This window comes from Anastrepha obliqua, chromosome 3 (genome assembly GCF_027943255.1).
Source record: "Anastrepha obliqua isolate idAnaObli1 chromosome 3, idAnaObli1_1.0, whole genome shotgun sequence".
In the NCBI taxonomy this organism is placed as follows: domain Eukaryota; kingdom Metazoa; phylum Arthropoda; class Insecta; order Diptera; family Tephritidae; genus Anastrepha; species Anastrepha obliqua.
This window is the reverse complement of record NC_072894.1, coordinates 25,717,351-25,741,150: the sequence shown is the minus strand read 5'-3', so window position 1 is coordinate 25,741,150 and position 23,800 is coordinate 25,717,351. Positions and strand designations below refer to the sequence as shown.

At 39.4% G+C, this 23,800-nt stretch overlaps 3 protein-coding genes across 3 annotated transcripts; 2 read left to right on the top strand and 1 right to left on the bottom strand.

The window, feature by feature from the left end:
- Positions 1 to 7,130: 7,130 nt before the first annotated feature.
- On the top strand, positions 7,131 to 7,928 carry LOC129241578 (uncharacterized). Its single transcript, XM_054877986.1, has 2 exons — positions 7,131 to 7,292; positions 7,376 to 7,928. Exons 1-2 carry the CDS (start codon positions 7,284 to 7,286, stop codon positions 7,670 to 7,672), a joined length of 306 nt encoding a protein of 101 aa, XP_054733961.1. The 5' UTR covers positions 7,131 to 7,283; the 3' UTR covers positions 7,673 to 7,928.
- Positions 7,929 to 19,127: 11,199 nt separating this feature from the next.
- On the bottom strand, positions 19,128 to 19,787 carry LOC129242764 (A-kinase anchor protein 14-like). Its single transcript, XM_054879595.1, has 2 exons — positions 19,674 to 19,787; positions 19,128 to 19,604 (listed from the first exon to the last, which is right to left on the bottom strand). The coding sequence occupies exons 1-2, from the start codon at positions 19,683 to 19,685 to the stop codon at positions 19,128 to 19,130; spliced, it is 489 nt and encodes a 162-aa protein (XP_054735570.1). The 5' UTR covers positions 19,686 to 19,787.
- An 828-nt stretch (positions 19,788 to 20,615) lies between these two features.
- LOC129241767 (A-kinase anchor protein 14-like) lies at positions 20,616 to 21,181 on the top strand. The gene is made up of 2 exons (XM_054878268.1): positions 20,616 to 20,627; positions 20,705 to 21,181. Exons 1-2 carry the CDS (start codon positions 20,616 to 20,618, stop codon positions 21,179 to 21,181), a joined length of 489 nt encoding a protein of 162 aa, XP_054734243.1.
- The last annotated feature ends 2,619 nt before the right edge of the window (positions 21,182 to 23,800 follow it).

Sequence of the window (23,800 nt, the reverse complement as noted above, 5' to 3'; positions counted from 1 at the left end):
AATTGACTGTTGTAATTAAGACCATTTATACCAGTGAGGTTTGTCGAGCTCTTTCTCCGATTTGTGGTGTGCGTCTTGTTGCTTTTTCGCAAGTGGAGGGATCTACAGTTTTTATGCCATGAGGTGCTTTTTCATGACAGAAATAGGTACACTCAGAGGTTTGCCATTGCCTGCCGAGCGTCGACCGCTATTGGAAAAACCTTTTCCTATCATTTGGAGTTTCATGCCCGATGTTTCGAACCAACCAGTTCGGCTACGGTGGTCGCTTAAGAATATTTAATTATAAAAAAAATAATTGTCTGAAAAAATTGTGTTGGTTATATACATACCTTGCAGTTCTTGGAAGCAGTTAATATTTACATCGGAAGAAATGTGTCTAAGAATAAAAATACAAAAATTTTGGCTTCTTTATAAAATTCAAATCATAATAATAAAAATTCTTGTACGTTAATCATCGAAAACAGGAATTAAATATACGCCTGTAATTTAATAAGTCTGTGGATGATATTCTCTAACTTAACTTTTTATTTTAGGTATAACGATTTGTTTGCTGTTTGGCAAGGGTAAGTATTCATTCGATAGAACTCTTTCTGGTCTATGCTAATTGTATTTTTGAGTTATTTAATTTATTATTAGTTTTGAAGCTTAGAAATGGAATACCTAGGATCCCAAATCAACATTCTCGACACCTGCTCATCTTTGCTTTTCACCGAGGTTAAAAAGCTGCCGAAACAGCCCGGGACGTTTGCGACGTATATGGAGAAGGCGAACTGCCGACTTTGACGTCGATGAGACGTCCCGCGGCGGAAGGTCTCCTTAATTCGGTGAAGAATGTCTGAAATCCGGATAACGGTCGTCAAACCAGTCGTAAATTGGTGGAAAATTTTGACTGCGATCAGAAAATAACTCTCAATCACCTTCATTCAATAGGATTTACTGAAAAATTGGGAGCCTGGGTGCCCCACGAGCTCAACGAAGAAAAACAAAGAAAGTCGCCGGATCTTCATATAAAGGAGAACATGATATGTGTTTGGTGCGATTGGGAGGGCATGATGCACTGGAAAATGCTCGAAGAGACTGCCATGGCCAACAAGGAGCTTTACATTGCCCAGCTTCACCACGTGAATGAGACTATTCGACTGAAAAGCACTGATCGACGTGGTCAAACCATACTCCTTCACGACAACGCCAGGCCCAATGTTACACAAGTCATCAAAGCCGCACTCCAAGAGCTCGAATGAGAGGTTCTTCAGCATTCGCCGTATTCTCCGGACCTTGCACATTGGTCGGTGCACATCTATTCTGCTTCCTGTCAAACCTTTACCTTCGATAACAAAGAGGTCCTAAAAAACTGACTCAACAACTGCTTTAACGCAAGACCAGGCGATTTTTGATGGAACGGCATCAACAAATTGGACTAGAGGTGGGAAGAGGTTGTAAACAGCAAGGACGAATATATAATTGATTGACTTATTGATATAATTATTGTTTTTTGTTAAAATAAAAGTCTTCGGTAGAAACGCTACGAACTTATTTCCCAACCCAATATTTACTGATTGCTGGTTTTAAAATGTATGTATTCGTTAATATAAACCACAAATTCTCACAGGTGACTGATTCGAGAGGTATACTATAGGGCGGATATATACAATTACTTTAACTTAGGCAGAATAAAATCTTGGAGGACTGGGCCAATGCTGTAGCGTTAGGTTTGGTGTGCCTTGGTGGATATTTACAATTTGATGACTTGTTTGGAAGGAAATGTCCTCCTTCAAAACGGCATCACATCACCATAAAGGTGAACTCATCCATGAAGAGTGCAGAGCATGAATAATGGGTAACATTGTAAAACTTATGGAAATCTTTAAAAACGGCATCTAAAATCTAATGTGGGAACAGCGTACAGTATGTGCACTCACTTGTGAGCCTGGTGGCCTAGGAAAAATATACTCCGCTAAAATCGTGACCTCCAAATAAAGGGGAGCATAATGCGGGGTAATAGTTGATAGATTTTCAGTATTGACGAAAAAGTACGTACGAAAAATTATAACGTATTTCCTTGCAATGAGTTTGATTGCAGTAGGGGCTTAAAACACAAAACTCGGTCTATATAAACATGGAATTTTTACCCGTAACGTGAACGTAGCTTAAGGCAATATATCGCCGGGTATGGCTACCATATATATACGAGACGATTAATAATCTAACCATGAGGTTCTAGTATTTTTAGATAAAAGTTCTAAAAATCGAAATTACTTATGATTCTTTTAACATTTCCATTGGTGAACTGGGAATGAATCACATATAACAAGATTAGGTTTAAGAATTCAGGAATTAATATAGTATTTTGAATAAAAGTATTTTTCATTTGAAAGACATTCTTATATTCCCTTCCTATACCAAACAAAATGAAATGGTTGCGCATATGAAGGGTATCAAAGCTCAGGTTTTGTTCAGTTTAAAATATTATATTTTTACCCTCTGCTTGCCTTCATTCCGCCACTCCTTATCTGGCGCGCAAATTGCGCTAGTGTACATCATTGACGATCACTCATTTCTCGCTTAATTTGCTGTACTTCTATTGTGTTGTTATTATTTCTACATACATTTTTGTTATTGACTATTCCAATAAAAGGCAAAGGTAAATACAAACACCTTAAAACACTTATCTATTTACAGACTTATATATGTACAGTTGCGGTTAAAAAAAAAGTTGTCATGAATTCTACCATAAACTGGTTAAGGCGATTTGAAAGAAATTTAATTTCAATAGAAGCTAAAATTAATAATTACGACTGTTAAACATCGAGGCTTCTGTGCGTGATTTTCCGTTTGTGGACCCGCGCCAATGTAATATGGTTCAAGGATGCATTATGTCGTTATTTTTTATATATTCTACGAAAAAAAGTTGCACTACTTTGGCTCTTCCAAAAAAAAAAATTGTCACAGTGTTATTGGGGCAGGTGTAAGGCTAATATTTGTAGAAACATCTTAAACTGGTGAAATTTGGACGCCATTTTATTAGCCAATCAATATTACTATATTGTGCGTATTTTTCTTATATGGCCACATTACTAAATATATCATTTATATAGATATGTGCATATCAGTCATGTACTATTAATCGTTCATCAGGGTGTCCGATGGCAGAATTAAGAATTAAAAGTTTAATTAAAAAAATATTACTAATAAAAGTTGATTTCAAAAACGGTCACAAGGAAGACAAGAGCGGATTTTATTAAAAAAAGTGCGTGTAGTACACATATCAGAAGTGAAACTTTTAAGCCAGGCAAAGAAAGAGGGAGAGACCCGAGAGAGAATGAGAGAGAGAAAGAACATATATCCAAACAAATTCACAACATTTGCAGAGAATACAAATCGACAAAATTTACAAAAAACGGAGAAGGGTCGACCGGTATAGGTAAATGCCGGACACAAACCGTGGCAACAAAGCGCTCTACTCCGAGTGTTTGTTACCCGCACCAACGCGGCGATTCCAAGACCGCAGCAACGGCACAAATTACCGCAAGGCAATACCAATAAATCCAAGTCGGAATGGATAGCACTTTATAGTACGCACAAGCACTAGCCAGTAAACGGAAATAAGCTCCAAAAAGGAGACACCAAAAAAACGCCAACAAAAATTGGGACCAAAAAACGCCCCAAACAGTAGGCACCAAAAATATATTTCCTACAAGTTTGCACCAACAAACAACAGAAATTAGCAACCACAATGAAAAACTCAGGAAAAATAGCCTAAAGTGTATCTAAGATATATATCAGGTATAACTCTTTCTCTCCTTTTCCTCTACGTTATATCTTTTTTCTCTCTCGCGGAACGGAAATGCCCAAAACGTTGCATGGCCTTGAAATATTACTCTCCATTCTCGCTCGCCCATCGACGCCTAAGTTTCAAAATATATTTTCTCTACATGCGGACCGTTACGTCGTATAAGTAAAGTCTAAGATTCTTCTTTAATTTTAAATCTAATTCTGCTACCGGACACTCTATATGAGTTACTGAACGAAAGCCCTAGTTAGACAGATATATGTACATATGTAGTAAAGTTTAGTGATGAGTATTTTTGTTCAACATTTTAACCCATATAAGGGCTGATTTGAAGGCTTTGTTTTTGTAAAAGGCTTAGTTTGGCAGATCACATGCGAGTTAAGACAGTCTGAGAATTAGTTGCTGGAAAATCTCACTAAGGGCTTTTTCAGAAAAATTTTGTACGTGAAGAACTTAAAAGTATATTGAGTGAGATAATGAACAATTCAATCTAATAAAGTACATCAGCCTTTTTTCCTTTCACATGCTAATAAACTCATCATCATCATCATAAAGTAGCGATTACAGCTTAGCTCAGCTTCAGCTTCGTCCACAATCCTCTTCCAATTAGCAATAGGCTTCGAGCTCCTAACTCGCTGCTTTTTCAGGTCGGCTATGATTTGGTCAAGTTAGGTTAACCTTGGTCGTCCTCGAGCTCGTGTCGTTAGAGAGCTTGTTGTAAAAATAATTTTTGAGCGTGGCTGTCCTCCATGTACACAGTAAGTCCTAATCATCGAAGCTTTTGGGACTTAATGTGTTTAACGACATCTTCTACCCGGAAGTTGCAGCGCTTAAGGCCAAACACTCTTCGGAGCACTCTTCGCTCGAACGCTCTTAAGGTTTTTTCGTCTTATCATTGTCCAATACTCACAGCCGTACGACAGCACTCTCAGTATTATTGACTGGTAGAGTTGGAGTTTATATATGCTTTATTTGCTGCCAATCGTCTGTGTTTGCGCCGAGACTACTGTTGCAATTTTTTATTAACACTCCCAAATATTTCAGGTATTGAACTCCCGATTACGAAGTTTTCAGGATTTCGTCTCTCTTCACTGCGAGAAATCTTCAGCTATTTAATTTTGCATTCACTTATTCTAAGGCCTATCGCTTTGGCAGGACTTTCAATGTTGCAAAAGGTTTCAAATAGATACCTTTTTTCTTTGCCACTATGGCGATATTGTCCGCATACGAGATTGTTTTTCCTGAACGACTCAGAAGTTTTCCAAACTTGACTTCGTTTCTTATCGCATAGTGAACACATAGTGAAGAAGGACAGATGGGCTAACTAGATCTATTTACATAACGGACATGCTAATTAAAATTGATTATAAATATCGCATGAAGCCAAGTCTTAGCGCCAAGCCAGACCTTACTTCCTTCTGCCAACATTTGCCATCGTGTTCTGGACAAGAGTATTTACGCCCGTAAGCAAATCATGATGCCGCTATGTCTGAATTTGGTATCCCCGCAAAACTAATACGGCTATGTAAGATGACGTTGCTCAACACCAGTAGCGCCATCAGAATTGGGAAGGACCTCTCCGAGCCGTTTGATACCAAACGAGGTTTCAGACAGGGTGACTCGCTGTCGTGTGACTTCTTTAACCTGATGTTGGAGAGCATCGTACGAGCCGCAGAACTTAATCGCTCAGGCACAATTTTTTATAAGAGCGTACAATTGTTGGCGTATGCCGATGATATTGACATCATCGGCCTTAACAACCGCGCTGTTAGTTCTGCCTTCTCCAAACTGGATAAAGAGGCAAAGCGAATGGGTTTGGTGGTGAACGAGGACAAAACGAAGTACCTCCTGTCTTCAAACAAACAGTCGGCGCACTCGCGTATCGGCACCCACGTCACTGTAGACAGTTATAATTTCGAGGTTGTAAAAGACTTCGTGTATTTAGGAACCAGCATTAACACCGATAACAATGTCAGCCTTGAAATCCAACGTAGAATCTCTCTTGCCAACAAGTGCTACTTTGGACTAAGTAGGCAATTGAGCAGTAAAGTCCTCTCTCGACGAACAAAATTAACACTCTACAAGACTCTCATCATGCCCGTCCTAACGTATGGCGCAGAAGCTTGGACGATGACAACATCCGATGGAGCGACGCTTGGAGTGTTCGAGAGAAAGATTCTGCGTAAGATTTTTGGACCTTTGCACGTTGGCAACGGCGAATATCGCAGACGATGGAACGATGAGCTGTATGAGCTTTACGACGACATAGACATAGCGCAGCGAATAAAGATCCAGCGGCTACGTTGGCTGGGTCATGTCGTCCGAATGGATACAAACGCTCCGGCTTTGAAAGTATTCGATGCGGTACCAGCTGGTGGTAGCAGAGGAAGAGGGCGGCCTCCACTGCGTTGGAAAGATCAGGTGGAGAAGGACTTGGCTTCACTTGGTGTGTCCAACTGGCGCCGGTTAGCACGAGAAAGAAACGACTGGCGCGCTTTGTTAAACTCGGCCAAAATCGCGTAAGCGGTTATAGCGCCAATTAAGAAGAAGAAGCAAATCATGATGAGAGCCTCATTAAGCGTTTCTTTTGATTGTCAAGAGCAGATTTTATTGCTTAAATTAGCAAATCTGTTGGTTTCAAAGTAAAATAAGTTTTCTACTATTTCAAAACTATAACTGTTATGTGCCAATATATATATATATATATATATATATATATCTATCACCATACATATATTATATGTATATACATATAAGTATCTGTGTTCCTCTAACTCCTCTTTGGAGCATAGGGCGTCAATCACTTCTCTACACCAACGGGAACGGTTTTCTGCTAAGGATCTTAGTTCGTTCTACGATAATCCAAGACGCTTCTTTTCAGCATCTGCTGAACGCCGCCAGGTGATACGTGGTCTGCCAATTCCTCTACCAGTTCGTTGATTCTAGCGTAACGCTTGTTAAGCGACATCTTCGTGATTTTTCTTTAGCGTGTGGCCAATCCAATGCCATTTGTGCCAAGAATATTTGCATTCTTCACCCATTTGCTTCCCTTTTGAGTTTGTCTGCTTTTGAGAAAAGTTGTGTACAATTTAGATTTTGTTGCTTATGTGCTCGTATATTCTATTTTGGTTTTCCTCGTGTGTACTACTATTATTTTGACCGTAGCTGTACGCATATTGTTTGCGGTTATATGAAATCAAGTTTTTACCGCAACTCTGATATTTACATGCTCGCCGTACTCATTCCAATAATGCCTACCAACAATGCATGGCAGCGATCGCAACAATCGTGCCGGCTGGCTAAGTACCCACTCACACATTCACTTGGCTAGGTAAGTCAGTTAGTAAGGCAGACAACCAAGCCATCAGCTAACCAATCAGTCAGTCATTCAGTCTGTCTGCGGCATTGCGCTTTCCTAGTCTGCACATTTTTTCGCTGTGCGCGTAAAGTGTCGAGCGTATTGAGCGCATTGAAGTTGTTCGAGCTCGTAATCATGAAATTTGTAAGTATATTTGTAAATGGATTGAGTCAATCTGTCACTTTTGCAATTTCATGCACATTTTCATACTCGCACTTCATTTGCAGTTTTCCACATTTGTCGCGTTTTTCCTCACCTGCATTGTTTTCCATTACAATTGCAATGCACAGCCAATCGATCGATTGGCGGCTGCCACAGCGGCGGGTATAATTATCGATGCGGCACCTTCGGTGGTCTCCTATCAGGGCTCTTCGCAGGCGCATGCGCATCTCGTACTAGCGCCCATGGGTCGGTCTTTGGGCTATGTGGAACCGTTGGATGTGAATCGTACATTGGCGCGAAATGAACGCTTAGACGAACGACACGAAGTGCTGGATATCAGTCCGGTGTATGTGCCAGAGTGAAGGGCGCCTGTGCACTGAGTGGGGTGCACAAGCATTAAACGAACAAAGTGAACCGTTGTTCATACATACCTATGTAAATATGTTTATATGTAGGCCTGTGCAAAAAGCAGCTATTAATGCGTGCTTGCTATTTTTTCCTATTCGATGATAGATTGATAATATTTGTGTTGATATTTTTATGTACGAGTATAAGTGAATTTTAGTGAATGTTGGTGTTTCTAATGAACTTAGAAAGCTTTAAATTTTTGTATTAATATTGTAAGTAAAAAGTATTTAACAATACTTGAAATATAGTTTTTTATACACTAATAAGGCTAGTTTGTTTTGGTTTGTTATTGGTAGGAAATAATTATTTGTATGTTTGAAAAACTGCATATAAAAGACAATTCTTGATGATATTGAGATGGCTGGAGAAGGTATTACTATTATTATTATTATTATTACTATTAGGCTACTGCATACTGCGATCAAAACAGATATATCATGCAAAGCCCGCTGAGGCACCCTATATTTTAAGGCGTTTTAAAAGTTGTGGCACATTCCGAGGTTTACGGTTCCATAATTTATATGAATGCACGATACTGTCATTTCGGTCGTCCTGCCTAGTGCAGCAGGTAGGTAGGTAGGTGAAATGCCTTCAATTCCACTCTGGCACTCCCCAAGTAGCACTAAAGCGCCGTTTTGATATCATTATGAGACATACAACAGTCAAATATCTACAGCCAGCCAAAGCTGTTGATGTAATTGAGAAGATTTATTGGATTAAGGTTGACGCACTGCCCCAAGCTGTCGAAGAAAGGAGCACCCAGTGACCTGGCTTAGCTGCCAATCGCGGGCAATTAGAAGAGAAAGTGCTCAACAGTCTCCTTCTCTGAAAGGTCCCCACAGCTTCTGAATGGTAAACCTAGCTTTCCTGCGTGTGTGCCGATCGCCCGCTAACCGGTAAACACAGCTACGAGTTTGGAAATAAAATGGCGTGGAAGCGCCAGGGCTTACTGAGTCCTTCGTCTATTGCACTGGGATCACAGGGTTTTTGAAATATCACATGAAGAAATGGAGCTCCATCTTTTCTGCGCTTGCCTGAAAAATAAGTAAGAGGGATGTTGATGACGGGATAGGAGATCTCTGAGACCAATTCCCTTCTTTCCAAGCTCATCAGCAATTTCATTTCCCTCTATGTTACTACGTCCTGGAACCCATATTAGAGATATGTTACATGCACACCGAAGAGATTTGATCTCCTCCTTACAGGTGCAGGACATTCATAAAAAATGTGTTCTGAATTTTCAGTGCCCAGAATCGAGAGATGATGGTCTCAGGGAGTCCAATTTTGTTTAAGTGGTAACTCAGGCTACAGTGGCCTGTAAAGTAACCAGTTAAAAGTCTTAAGTTTGTTCTGCTCAGCGAAAGTACAATAGCTTATCAGAAATTCTTCTGTTCGGTGTTGGGAATTATTTTGCCTGTCGTTGATCCACAGAATTTCGCCAGTGTTCAACGAATTTCTTCTCTTGCTACTTTCTGAGAAATTAATGTGACCTTTTGTAAGTCCACAGAGAGGCTCAGGACCAATTAGAAGCATGTTTGCGCCATTTTTAGCTAAACTATTAGGGAAGGTATAGTTAAGAATATTTAACTTTTATTCAACCTTCAGTTAAAATATGTTACATACGGATTTAGATTTCGTTGTTTATTTTATCATGATTTTGTTTATTCGCATAAAGATAACTTTAACTCAGTACTCGCATAGACCAACGTTAAACTAACTACCAATATATTAGATTTCTAAGGCCTTCTCTACTTCTAAAGGCTAAATGGTGAGCAAGTCAGGTAAGCTATTAAGACATACTAAATCGGGCTTCATCATACTACATTTTATGAAGGTTATACTTCTAAAGTACGTAACAGACATTCACGTCACAGTCTCTTGGGACTACATGCATATGTCCCACCAGCCATTTAGTTTCCACAATCCTGTGCTGAATTTTGTTAAGTTATTGGAATAAAGCTCGAATTCATATCGAACTTCTCAATGAATGATGTCCCACATATGACTGTAGACTTCCCTCCTGTCCTGTCTTTCACAAGAAGGACTTTTGTTATCACGAGAGCAAAATATCAGCAACAGACGAAACATCCGAAGTCATTGCAAATCGAATAAATATAGACTGCAGTGCTCTTGCACAATTAAAAAATTGTCTTCAAAACTATATTATTATCAGTCAGCACTAAGCTTCGGTTCTTCAGTTCCAATGTTCCTGCTATATGATTGCGAGGCTATATGATTGCGCTAGCAGCAGTGCTGATCTAGAAACTACAGCATTTTATCAACTTTTGCCTGCCCAAAATTTAAAAATCTGGTGACCGCATTTCATTTCTATTACAGACTCCTTGGAATCGATCAATGAATTCCCCATCGTGCTAACCATCAAATGCGGATGGTTTGGTTGAATAGGCTATACTTTGCGCAAAGATGCTGGCGAAGGCTGCAGCGAAATCCTTTCCTGAAATCTGCAAGGCGTTAGAAGTTGAGGTATATCAAAGACCTCCTAGCGATGTATGATAGCTGCCGACCGCCATACTAACTGTAATAGTCTCAAAGAACTTGTTAATAATCGTAATGACTTCAGTAACTTTATTTTGGCCCTACGATGAAGCCAACAATGAAACTGTACAGAAACTTCATTTTCGTCTAGGGCATCAAGAGCATTATAGACTCATGGCGTGATCCGAGGTTGTGCCAGTAAATGATACGTTTCTGATATCCATACGACTGTCAAAAATATATGCACCACATATAAAATATAATAATTGTTAAACTGTTAGTGCAAAAGAAATGTTTACTTGTGAGAAATGTTAAAACTTTCCATGTGCATTAATTCCAGCCTAAGATTACGAGGTGTGATTATTCAAGAACGAGATTGATTGAGAAAGGGAAAATTGTTTGAATGAATCAGCTTTATTTTTAAAATTTGATTTTCAAATTTGAAGTTCTCCAAATTTTATTTAAAATCTTTGATTAGTATACAATTCAGGCAACGATAACAGTGACTCCAGCTTTACGTTAGGTTAGGCCTGGTTACGGTGCTTGCGACTCTCTATAAGGGTGTAGAGCGATCCCACTTATACTTAGAGGCTGATTGTGATACCACTAGTCTTCAAGTTCCCTCTTTAATTCCCAATGTGGTGAAACGATGGATGGAACTGTGGATGGCTGCCGATTCCTAGTTTGGTAGTCATCCAGTGAAGTATGAGCTTTGACATCGATATCGCGTTCTGACAAAAGTGAATCAGAGGCAGAGAAAGTGTCTCTAACACTCTCCACATCTTTCTCATTTCTGCAGCTGCGGCAAAAGTAATTTAAGGGAAACTTCATACGTTTCCCATGTGTTTCCATTAGGCAGTGTCCGGTGATTTTATCAACCACCGTACTAATGAAAAGCCGGTCTCGATTGATGACCCAAACCAGTCTTGTTATCTCGAAAGTGAGCTCTGTGGTCCGTTTTCTATTGTCCTACGCAATGTAGACCAACCTGATCCAGAATTTGCTTGAGGAAAAAGGATGCCCATATATTGGACAGAAATGATAGATTTAAGATTAGTTCCTAGCCAGCTCATAAGCGATGCAATTTCCAAAGGTGTCCCTGTGTCCAGCAACTCAGACAATCTTCGTGGTACACTGCTTAGCTAGCTCATCACTATACAGGTCTTATGACAGCCTGGCCCATAACGCAGCCTCCTTTATACCTATAAACTCTGCTTGAAAAACACTGCAGTAGTCAGGTCGCCGCAGACTTATGTAAGTTCATCTGCGGTACTTCTGAGTGGATGCCTTATTATTTAGTCTTGAGCTGTCAGTGAAGTTAGCCACGGACGCTGGTTCAAGGTCCTTAACGTAATTCCATTCACATTTTTCTGGGATTCGTGTGGAGAATTTTTGTTTTCAAAATAAAATAGTGGAGCAGTGTAATCCAGCTCCCTATGTTCTCCGGAGGGGTTCAAAAAATTTCCGAGTGCCCAAATCTGAAATATTTCTAGAATATGAATCCATACATGATTTCAGTCGTTGCAATTAGTCCGGAATTCGCCATAGATATCTATGGAAAGATATTTATAGAGTCTAAAGACCCTTGATTGGGATAGATGGCAGCGGCCCTATGGATGATGCCCTTTGTATCCTTTTCAATTTGCTATTGGAAACCATATTTCCCACTGTTGGCCACGAATCAGTCCCACCATGGATGAGGATAGACCTCACTACATGCAGTGTACTATGCGCGTTTTTAAGACCCATCTTTTACCTAAAGCCGTTTTGCATGCGCAAAGAGCAGTGGCCAATTTTTTTGACCTGTCTTCGATATTACGGTTCCAGTTGAGTTTACCAGTAACAATTGTAAGTCCCACCCCTTTTAGTGAGAGAACTTTGAAATATTTTATATTTGTTTGTGAATATCAGCATTGCGATTTTTAGGGCGTTGACATTCAGCCCACCCTACCTGGTTCAGCTGTCCACAATTTAGAGACCGTTTCGTAACAGTTCGCTCAGAGTCTGGGGATGCGGATAACTTCACACTGGGTAGTTTGTAATGACGAAGATTTAACTGCTGTTATTTGTTTTGGTTGAAACATTGTATTGAAATTGTTAAAAAAAAAATTAAAAACTAAACTGCATTAAACTTGGGCGCTTTTGGTGAATTTAGTAAGTCATATGATTAACTTTGTACGGCGAAGTCATAGATCTAATACACTTTGCCTCGATTTTTGATCATTCCGAACCAGAATTAACGATCGAACAGCGTTGTGCATGGCTAGCGTCCAGTTGGCTCGGGGTTCGATGACCCCTGTGAACATGAAATATCGAATTAAAGAATGCGTATTTTCCAACGGTAGACAATTCTCGGCAGGCAATGATAAATCTCTTTGCGGGTTTCTACCACGAAAAGGAAAAAATATAGGTCTACGTGTATGACAACATCAAAACGCACATCAGACAGCCGAAGAGAAGATCGGCTGAAAGAGGCGTGCCAAAATACAATATTAGTTATGTATGTAAATATCACTTAAATTTCGTTATAAAGAAGTAGAAATGAGAGTTTATTACCTACTAGACTACTAGGACTAGGTTAGGCTGTAGTGGTTGCCCAGAAAGTGGGCCCACTTGAAAGAAGAATTTTAGTTCATCCTTCGTGATAGCCAAAGCGGGCTAATTTTTTTCCATGAGGGTCAATACTCCTTTGCATGTGTTTGAGCTAAGTTTCGAAGCAATCGACATGCACTTTTTTGAGCGATTGCCACATTTTATTATATGCTAATGCAATACTGAATGTATGGAGTATAGCTTAATTTCATTTCTTGATCTATATCAATGCTGCAGGTACGTGTAACAACGCAAATAGTTAGCGAATATATAAGGTTGGCCAACAAGTCTTGCGGTATTTCCGCAAGCTTGTCTTTGCAAGCGCGTAGTTCTAGTTGTGTTCGTCGCATCGGTTCACGCTAGAGCTTTTTGGAAAGCTCTTTTCACGTGATAACACGTGTTTGATTAATTGTTGTTTGCTTTTAGTCGTTCGTGAGTTATAGCGTCGCAAACATGGAGCAAAATAAAGAGAAAATACGGCATATTTTACAGTACTACTACGATAAAGGCAAAAATCCATCTCATGCCTCCAATAAAATTTGTGCAGTTTATGGACCCGATACAGTTTCCATTTCCACCGCACAACGATGGTTTCAACGTTTTCGTTCTGGTGCAGAGGTGACCGAAGATGCGCCACGGTCCGGAAGGCCTGTCGTCGAAAATTGCGATAAAATCACTGAATTGATCGAAAGAGACCGGCATAGTAGCAGCCGTAACATCGGCCAAGAGCTGGACATGAGTCATCAAACCGTTATAAACCATTTGAAGAAGCTTGGATTCAAAAAGAAGCTCGATGTATGGGTGCCACACGACTTGACGCAAAAAAACATTTTTGCCCATATGGATGCATGCGAATCGCTTCTGAATCGCAACAAAATCGACCCGTTTTTGAAGCGGATGGTGACTGGCGATGAAAAGTGTGCCACTTACGACAACGTGAAGCGCAAACGGTCGTGGTCGAAAAGCGGTGAAGCTGCCCAGACGGTGGCCAAGCCTGGATTGACGGCCAGTAGGTTCTTCTGTGTGTTTGGTGGGATTGGCAGGGAACCATCCACTATAAGCTGCTCCCCTATGGCCAAACGCTCAATTCGGACCTATACTGCCAACAACTGGACCACTTGAATGCAGCACTCATGCAGAAGAGGCCATCTTTGATCAACAGAGGCCTAATTGTCTTCCATCAGGACAACGCCAGGCCACACACATCTTTGGGGACGCGCCAGAAGTCCCGGGAGCTCGGATGGGAGGTTCTTTTGCATCCACCGTATAGTCCGGATCTCGCACCAAGTGATTACCACCTATTTCTGTCCATGGCGAACGAGCTTGGTAGTTGGAAGTTGTCCACAAGAGAGTCCTGTGAAAATTGGCTCTCCGAGTTTTTTGACAATAGGGAAGCGAGCTTCTATAAGAGGGGCATTATGAAGTTGACATCTCGTTGGGAACTCGTCATCGAACAAAACGGCGCATATTTGACTTAAATCGCATTATTATAACCAATTTTATGAACAATTGAAAATTCAATAAAAATACCGCAAGACTTTTTTGACAACCTTATATGTATGACAAATTGTTTTGTATACGTTTATCACTAAAAATGTCACACCTTACGTTAACAGACACTGCTGTTGGCATTGCTCAACCTACGTACATAAGAGGGTCGTTTGAAAAGTTCGTGCAAAGTCAATGATATGGCGCAACTGGCGCATATCGAGGATGTGTTTAGTTAGTAGCATCTCTTGGAAGAATACACATCAAGTGTCAAAGGGTCTATTTCTTTGTGTTCAGCATTCGTTCGAATTGAGGAAGTTTCCATCACGACAACAGACCTGCTTACGCCTCAGTAGTTGTGGGCGCGAAGTTAAGCAAAAAAGGTTTCAACTCGCTTCACATCCCGCCTATTCTCCAGACTTTGCTCCCTCGGATTACTATTTGTTTTCGAAGAAATGGCTGGCGGGAAAATTATTTTATTCCAACGAGGAGGTGATTACAGAAACGTATGGCTGTTTGTCAGACTTGGACAAATTCAATTTTTCGGAAGGAGTCAACTACCTAGAAGCGTTGGATGAAGTGTATAAACTACATATGTCGAAAAATAAAAAAAAGGTGTACCCCAAAGAAAGAAAGAAGTTGTTTTTATTTTTGCACGGACGTTTCAAACGATGATCGCGATCCATATATATATACATATATATAATTGGCGTATATTGGTCGAGCTCCTTCTCCTATTTGTGGTGCGCGTCTTGCAGTTGTTCCATAAATGGAGGGATCTACTGTTTTAAGTCCACTTCGAACGGCAGATTCATAAAAAAAACATTTTTCATGGCAGATATACACTCGGAAGCTTACCATTGCCTGCCGGGGGGCAAACGCTTTTAGAAAAAACCTTTTCCTTAATTTTGATGTTTCATGCACGGAGATTTGAACTTACTCGCATTCGAATGGTAGTCACGTAACAACTCATTCGGCTACGGCGTCTCGTATGTATTTATTGAATTCGATAAGATCGCATCACTAGCGAAGAAGTTCGCAATCAGCTGAATCGTACCAGAAATTTATTTCACTAATTCAAGTTTTCCCGGCAATCAATATATTCACATTGAACTTGAACAGCGAATGTTGCAAGTTCGCCAGCAACATTGTATCGCAGCTATTTCGGCTGGTAATTGGAAAGTTGTAGAGGTAACTGGTTAGTTTTGAGTTTGCCAAATTTAGCAAAACCACGTAGTAAACGTGCCAAACAAAGCGAGAAAGAGGAATTTCAGCAACAAAATTTACGAGTAAACACATTTATGTATGCTCACGTAAGCTATGGGAGGCGTGTTTAGCTGCTTGTGTTGATTATCGCTGTGTTGGTGACCAAAAACATACGCAAAAACACTTTGCGACAGAAAAATAGCGCAAAAAGTGATTAAAATATAAAAATGAAAATTAAGTACAGAAAGGCTTAAGGTATTTGTATATCTTTAAATTATGACCTGGTTAATTGAGTATACAGAAAGTTGTGAAGAGCAGATAGAGTATAGATCCAAGGATACTTTCTTGGGGAACACCGGCATTTATTGGCGTAACGCTTGCATAAGTTCTATCGCGCTTGATCCTGAAGTATCTATTGTTTAGATACGAGGTTAAAACGCCAAAAAATTCCTTTGGAAACAAGATCTTTAGCTTATGGATCCATAGCTTACCGAAGGCCTGAGCAGCATAGAGCAATATGAAAAATCATACTTTTTTCTCATGAATTGCGTTTTCTATTACGCTTCGATTGCGGCTTCTATTACGGTATAACTTTTCTAACAAAAAAAACTTATGTAAACAAGGTTTTTTACATTTTATGTCAGAGCACCTTCATTGCCGTAAAGCACCTTTTTATTTAAGGGGACAGATACCTGTAAAATTTCGAAAAAAAAACAATTTTTTTTCATAAAATGTTAATATATTCCTTTAAGAATATCTCAAAACATTTTTAGGTATTTCTTATATTATAGATCGTCAACCGTGACGACTCTATTCTTTGCGTTCGAGCGCTGGGAGAGGTATAGTTACGTTGCCGACATTGAATTTTCATGTATTCAAACTTCAGACGCGTTTTTCTGAAAACTATACTTTTCGAATTGGCCCACACGGTAACTCGAAAAGTTACTGACCGATCTCCCTGAAATTTTGCACACATCTTTTCTATGATATTACTTTCTATGTATTTCAAGCTTTCAAAAAATTTTCGAAAACAAATTTAAAAATAGTAGGGAAATTCGCCCCAAAATTCATTTTATTTCTCGAATTTTTTTTCCATTTGTTTTTAATTCATATAGAAATTATGACATTAATAAACAAAACAATTTTTGGTTTTTTGTATTCAGGTCACTGACGCCGATGCTAAAATGCCCGCCGATTGAGAAGTCCCTGGAAGATCCTGGTCCAATAAATAATAATAATACTCTGACTAGCAACTAAACACCTATTTAGGGTAGGCCAAAATGAGAAGGCAAGCCTCGGTGGGCTCACGATCGAGGTTTTACAGCTAAATATGTTAGAGTGTTTTTAAATAAAATATCTTAGAACCTGGGTAATTTAAATAAAGATAGAACATTTTTTTTTTCTTTTTTCACTTGTAATCGTATTGCCACGCCCAGTAGTTAGGGCGCTATAGAAAGTAAATGTGAGCGAATTTCAGGAACGTTGGTGTAAAAGTTGTTCGACACAGTATTTCTTTGAATGAATATTTAATTCAACGTTTGCTGAAAATTATTTTATTGATAATTTTAAAATTTTTATTGTATATAATTTTTGGAAAAAGTTTCGCACTTAAAAGCCTTTTACTAAATAAAAAAATTGCCCGCCAAATGAATTCTTATTTGATCACACTTTGATTGACTACCGTTATTATTGCGGTTTATCAAATAAAAACAAAAAAAAGCTACTCGAAGGCCTACAAACAAACGAAGCCTGGTTCCATGAAAGGAAGCGCAGCAGAGCGAAGAAATTGGGCATCGGATTTATGGTGGCATACGCTTCGTTGCCAAGTACTTTTGTTAACTCCGATTAACTTATGACTCGACGTGATCTGCATCATACTAAGATTTTATAAAAAAAAAAATATAAAATAAATAATTGACGTCTGTTAGGTGTTTGGGGCCGAGCACTTCCTCCTATTCGTGGTGAGCGTCTTGATGTTGTTCCACAAATGGAGGGATCTACAGATTTACGCCATCTCCGAACCGCAAATGGTTTTTACGATAAGCAGAAATACACTCGGAGGTTCGCCGTTGAATGCGACCACTATTAGAAAAACTTTTATTTTTTTATTTTTTTATACATTTTTTTTTTAGTTTTATAAAGTCTTTATTATTTCAAGGATGACGCGACCATAGACTACTTCTTTGAGTGTTTGGAGGGCACTTCAATGTCAGACGGACATGTCAGCGGGAAAATTAGTTCCCTGCCAAAGCTTCTACTAACAGACTGAATCAGCTGGAGCTCGCACTCAATCGCCCTAATACGCTTAGTTAGACAATCAAGAATAATAATAAAATTAATGTAAGTTCTAATTTAAACTATTTACAAGGGCGAACAGGTCACTTTTTCATTCCTTCCTTCACTAAAAATATTTCCGTAATTTTTAATATTTTATTTTATTTAATAAAAAGTTAATATTTGGTTTGATCCAGTTCCAGTCATGATCAGTGTCATGTCTCGCTTGAGCGAGAGTCTTGGACTTGGAATGGCATGGATGATATTGTGGATACTCTATTAGACTACTCCTTATACAGTACACGGTGCCACTTTATCGACAAAAAGAGTGATTAAATGCCTAGAAGTACAACTAGACTCAAGATAAAATTACGGGACGCACATAAGTCATGCTTCCACAAGTAAAGTAAGTTCATGGCAAATCCAAATTCATGGAGGTCAAACTCAGAGCACGCGAAAACTTTTAATGGACATAACGAACTCGATTCTTTAATACGGATGCGAAATATGGGCAAAGTCGCTAAGGGTGAAATGTCGGTGAAAAACTTTATAATCTGTGCAACGCAACTGCGCTCTCAGAGTGGCTTCTTCATACAGAACAGTATCAGAAGCTGCGGTTTTAGTTATCAGAGGAACCATCCCTATAGACATTTTGGCCCAAGATCGCAAACGGTTGGCAAATAAGGTAGAATCTGAACAGTGCGGTAAATGGATAGCAAAAATAATACCCGATTTAAAAAAGTTAGTAGATAGAAAGCACGGTGAAGTTAATTATCGCAACGTTTTTGTCCGGAAACGGGTCCTTTCGCAAGTATTTGTGGCGAATGGGAAAGGTGAACGTACCAAATTACATTTATGAAGATACTGAATGCGATGATGCGGACCACACATTTTTCACCTAAAGAAATGATCGATAAATTGATGATAGGCGAGGAAAAATGGAATACTGTCGCAAATTTCATTGAGAATATTATCCGAAAAAAGGTGTGGAATGAAAACTTGTGCTCAAGAGCAATATGCATATGTTTTTTAAAACAGGCAACCCTGCACGCAAGGTGATTAAGTGAACGTGTCCTTCATGGACCAATGCGGGAGCAGTCCACGGGTTGAGGGAAAAATCCAAGAGAACAGGTGGGATGCTTTAAGTGGAATCACCACACACGTAGTGCCGATGGTCGCACAGTAGCGAAGGCACTTTTAACCCAACCTCACAACCAAGCAAGAAAAAAATTAATACACACTTATACGTAATTAGATACAACTAAGATTAGTAAAGAATGAAAAACCAAAATTACATTGAAACAATATCTTATTTATTTAATTTAACAATATCACAGGTCACAGTGAACAAGTTTAATGATGAACAACGTGGGCAACTGGGGCAGCAAAAACTGATTTTACAACAGGTGCAGCATGGACGACTGGCACCACGGGAGCAACAACAGACTTCACCACTGGAACATGATGAACGACTGGAGCGGAGTAGGACTTCACAACAGGTACAACAGGAGCAACAGTCTTCACCACTGGAACATGATGAACTACTGGAGCCGAGTACGTTTTCACCACAGGAACCGAATAGGTCTTCACTACGGGAACAACGGGCGCAACAGTCTTAACAACTGGAACCACTGGAGCAGCATGTACGACTGGAGCCACAGTCTTTACAACGGGTGTTACAATATGGCCATTGTTATGCACTTGAGTGATGCTCTGGTGGGAGACGGCAGTTGGAACGCTGTGCACTACAGAACCCACTTTGGCAACAACGGGTTGTGCGATGAAACCAGGAGCGGCAGTGGCGATGGCGAAGAAAGCGATGAAAGTGATCTTTGAGGATATTGAATTATTAATGAAATTTTAGAATATATCCTAAGTCTAGAGATGTAAAAGACTTACGTATTTGAACATGTTGCTTTTGTTGACGGAGTTGTGGTTGTTCACTGTTTAAAGGGTGGAAGCTGATTGATGGCTTTCAGATGAATTTGTGCGAAATTTATAGTGCCAAAAAATATACGCTGAATGCAACTGAACTGAGCATAAAAACATAGCGCATTGAACTTGAACCTTAAAATTTTGCGACACCAACTGCCCATAATTAACATTATTCGCGAGCTTTGAGTACGCACACATTCACATATGCGCATGTAAATAGATACTCAACAATAAACATTACTGAAGTAGTGAGTTTAGGAGGCGCGCTTGATTGAATTTGTTTCGCTTTTGAATATTTTGCCTTGGAAAGCAGAAAATAAGTATCTTATTTAGCGCCACCAAAGTATCTGCTAGAAAACTGACAGCGAGAGCTACTCTTCAGGAGCTTTATTGAAATGTTTGGGCAATTAAACGCACATTAATTAGCTTAAGTTCAACTCTAAAGCCCAATTACAATGATTTGGCAAATATTTTTAAGTTTCAGCTCAAGTGATTGCCGGGGACGACTACTAACTCTGTGCATACTTCATAGACCCAATACTAACGGCTTTTAAAAAATATTTTCTTAAAAATAAGTAAGTAACAAAAGACAGGGTCCACAAATACATATATAATACATATGCACAATGCATACATATTTATTTTAAATAGTTCATTTGCGTATTCGATTTCGAATGATCGTCCATTAATTTGTTGTTTGTATGTACTCGTTTGTATTTTGTGGTCAAATTTTTACGCGTAAGTCATTGCCAATAATCCATTGACTTGGTGTGTAACCGTTGAACTTAAAAATATCGATGTATACTTTAACTGAATATATAAATTCCTCGCATATCTCTCAGCTTATCATCAGTTAACCAACAAATTTCAAAGAGCTAACACTAGCAGCAAAAATATAACAGCAAAATGTTCAAATACGTATGTTTCCTTTATTGAAATTAATTAAAAATTCAATATTTGCAATAACTACGAAAACTATTTTTTCTTCCGAGCAGGTCACCTTCATCGCTTTCTTCGCCATCGCCACCGCCGCTCCTGGTTTCATCGCACAACCCGTGGTTGCCAAAGTGGGTTCTGTAGTGCACAGCGTTCCAACTGCCGTCTCCCACCAGAGCATCACTCAAGTGCATAACAATGGCCAGATTGTAACACCCGTTGTTAAGGCTGTGGCTCCAGTCGTACATGCTGCTCCAGTAGTTCCAGTTGTTAAGGCTGTTGCACCCGTTGTTCCCGTAGTAAAGACCTATTCGGTTCCTGTAGTGAAAACGTACTCGGCTCCAGTAGTTCATCATGTTCCCGTTGTGAAGACTGTTGCTCCCGTTGTACCTGATGTGAAGTCCTACTCCACTCCAGTCGTTCATCATGTTCCAGTGGTGAAGTCTGTTGTTGCTCCGGTGGTGCCAGTCGTCCATGCTGCACCTGTTGTAAAATCAGTTTTTGCTGCCCCAGTTGCCCATGTTGTTCATCATTAAACTTGTTCACTGTGACCTGTGATATTGTTAAATTAAATAAATAAGATATTATTTCAATGTAATTTCGTTTCGTTTCGTTTCGTTTTTCATCCTTACTAATATTAGTTGTATACAATTACGTATAAGTGTGTATTGATTTTTTTTCCTTTTGTTTGGTTGTGAGGCTGAGTTAAAAGTGCCTTCGCACGATATAGCAACCATCAGTACTACGTGTGTGGTGATTCCACTTAAAGCCTCCCACCTGATCTCTTGGATTTTTCCCTCAACCCGGGGACTGCTCTCGCATAGCTCCAAGAAGGACACATTCACTTAATCACCTTGCGTGCAGGGTCGCCTGTTTTGAAGAACATATGCATATTGCTTTTCAACGTAAGCTTCCATTTCACGCCTCTTTTGTCGGATAATATTCTCAATGAAATTTGCGACGGTATTCCATTTTTCCTCGCCTATTGTCATTTGATCGATTATTTCTTTAGGAGAAAAAGGCTTGGTCCGCCTTATTCCATTCAGTATCTCCATAAATGTAATTTATAAATACTTGCAAAAGGATCCGTGTCCGGACAAAAACTGTGTGATAATTAACTTTACCGTTCTTTCTTTCTATCCACTTTTTTAAATCGGGCATTAGTCTCGCTGTCCATTTACCGTACTGTTCAGATTCCATCTTGTTTGCCAACCGATAACTAAACCGCTGTTTCTGATACTGTTCTGTATGAAGAAGCCACTCCGAGAGCTCAGTTACGTTGCACAGATTGTAAAGTGTTTCACCGACATTTCACCCTTAGCTAATTTGCCCATATTTCGCATTCGTATTGAAGGATCGAGTTCGTCGTGTCCATTAAAAATTTTCGCGTGCTCTGAGTTCGATTTGGATTTCCATGGATTTGGATTTGCCATGAACTTACTTTACTTGTGGAAGCATGATTTATGTGCGCCCAGTAAGTTTATCTTGAGTCTAGTTGTACTTCTAGGCATTTGATCACTCTTTTTGTCGATAAAGTGGCACCGAGTGCTGCATAAAGATTTGTCTAATAGAGCATTCACACTAGCGACCAAGCCGTTCCAAATCTGGTCTCGCTCAAGCAAACTTTTTTTTGACACTGATCGTGACTGGAATGGGATCGAACCGAAACTTTACTGTTTCCGATAGTGGTAATACGGACGTTACGAAACAATGTATTACTAATATTTAACCAGAGGTTAACGAAGTCAATGAAGTGAAAATTATCTTTCATTCGTGCAAGTTGCTCTGGGAAGAGTTGCTAGAATAGTTAATAAATTATATAAAGTTAATAGGAAAACCGTTGCCGTGCTCACAAGCTGAGATCAAAATCTCACTCACACGCCAATTTATAAAGTCAATAGGAAAAGCAGTCCAAAAATCCAACCGAATTACTTTTTTATTGATATTTTCCAAGAGCACCGTGTCGCACATCCACCACGGAAGAATCGCATAAGTAGGCTAAGGAAAAATAAAAGAACGGTCCAAAATAGTGAGGTAAGCACACATAGATGATCTCCTGACCGCAAAAAAATGTTCATCCGACCTTTTGGTTGAATACGGCAGGCACTAAACAGGCAGCAAAGCACATACGAGCCATGGAGTGCAAAAGTTTAGCAAGAGAATCCTAGGGTTGTAGTTCAAGAATCCTGACATGGATGTACATCATGATAATTAGAAAATGGCAACATACGAACTGCCTTTTTGGACAGTATAACACATGGGATGAAATGTCCTGAGCCTAACACACTAGTATTAGTTTTATTGCATTCGCTTTTTTTCAGTTAGTACATAACATTAAAAATACAGATGTTAAAATTTTATGATATTCTATTTCTTAGTTCGTGAGTTATTGTGCTGAGGGTGTCGCTACTATTGGCGGTAACACAGAAAACATAAAAAGTACGTAAAATCCTTTTGATTGATGCCTGAGTTAGCTGACATCGTAAAGATATCAAAATAACGAGATGGCTTGATATTGCATGGGCATTTGACTATGAGAAAGCTCTGTTCAAAGTGGGTGCCGCATTTGCTCACTGTTGACCAAAAACACACAAGCCACAAGTCAATAAAAAAAATGCTCACCGGTAAGAAATTTCGCTCTAATGAAGAGATTATCGCTGAAACTGAGGTATATTTTTAGGCGAAATATATATCGTTCTTCAAAAGTGGTATTGAAATGTTAGAGCGGCGCTTGAATGATTGCGTTGTTCTTGATGGAAATTACGTTGATGAATTAAGCTAATTTTGAACAAAAAAACATCACATGTTTTCTTTGTTAGGCCCGGGACTTTTCAGCCCATGTGTTAGGTAACAGAGACTAGCGCTTAGCATTACGTGCGCCATAGTTGCGATACCGTTTCAGATCCATAGTTAGTCAGAAAACAAACAAGCGTACCGTGTTTAATATAACTAGGGAGGGTTTTATTAAAGAAAAAGTAATTTCTTCCAAGAACACAACTGCGATGAGACCGCAGCTCCCACTTGCGCAACTACACAGAGATGATATCACTAAGGTCAGTAGATTAGAGAATAATTTCCAGATCGAACTGAAGAATGAAGTCAACTGGAGTATACCTGCTTTCGAAAGAAAACTCCAAGAGTATACAAATAGCTCG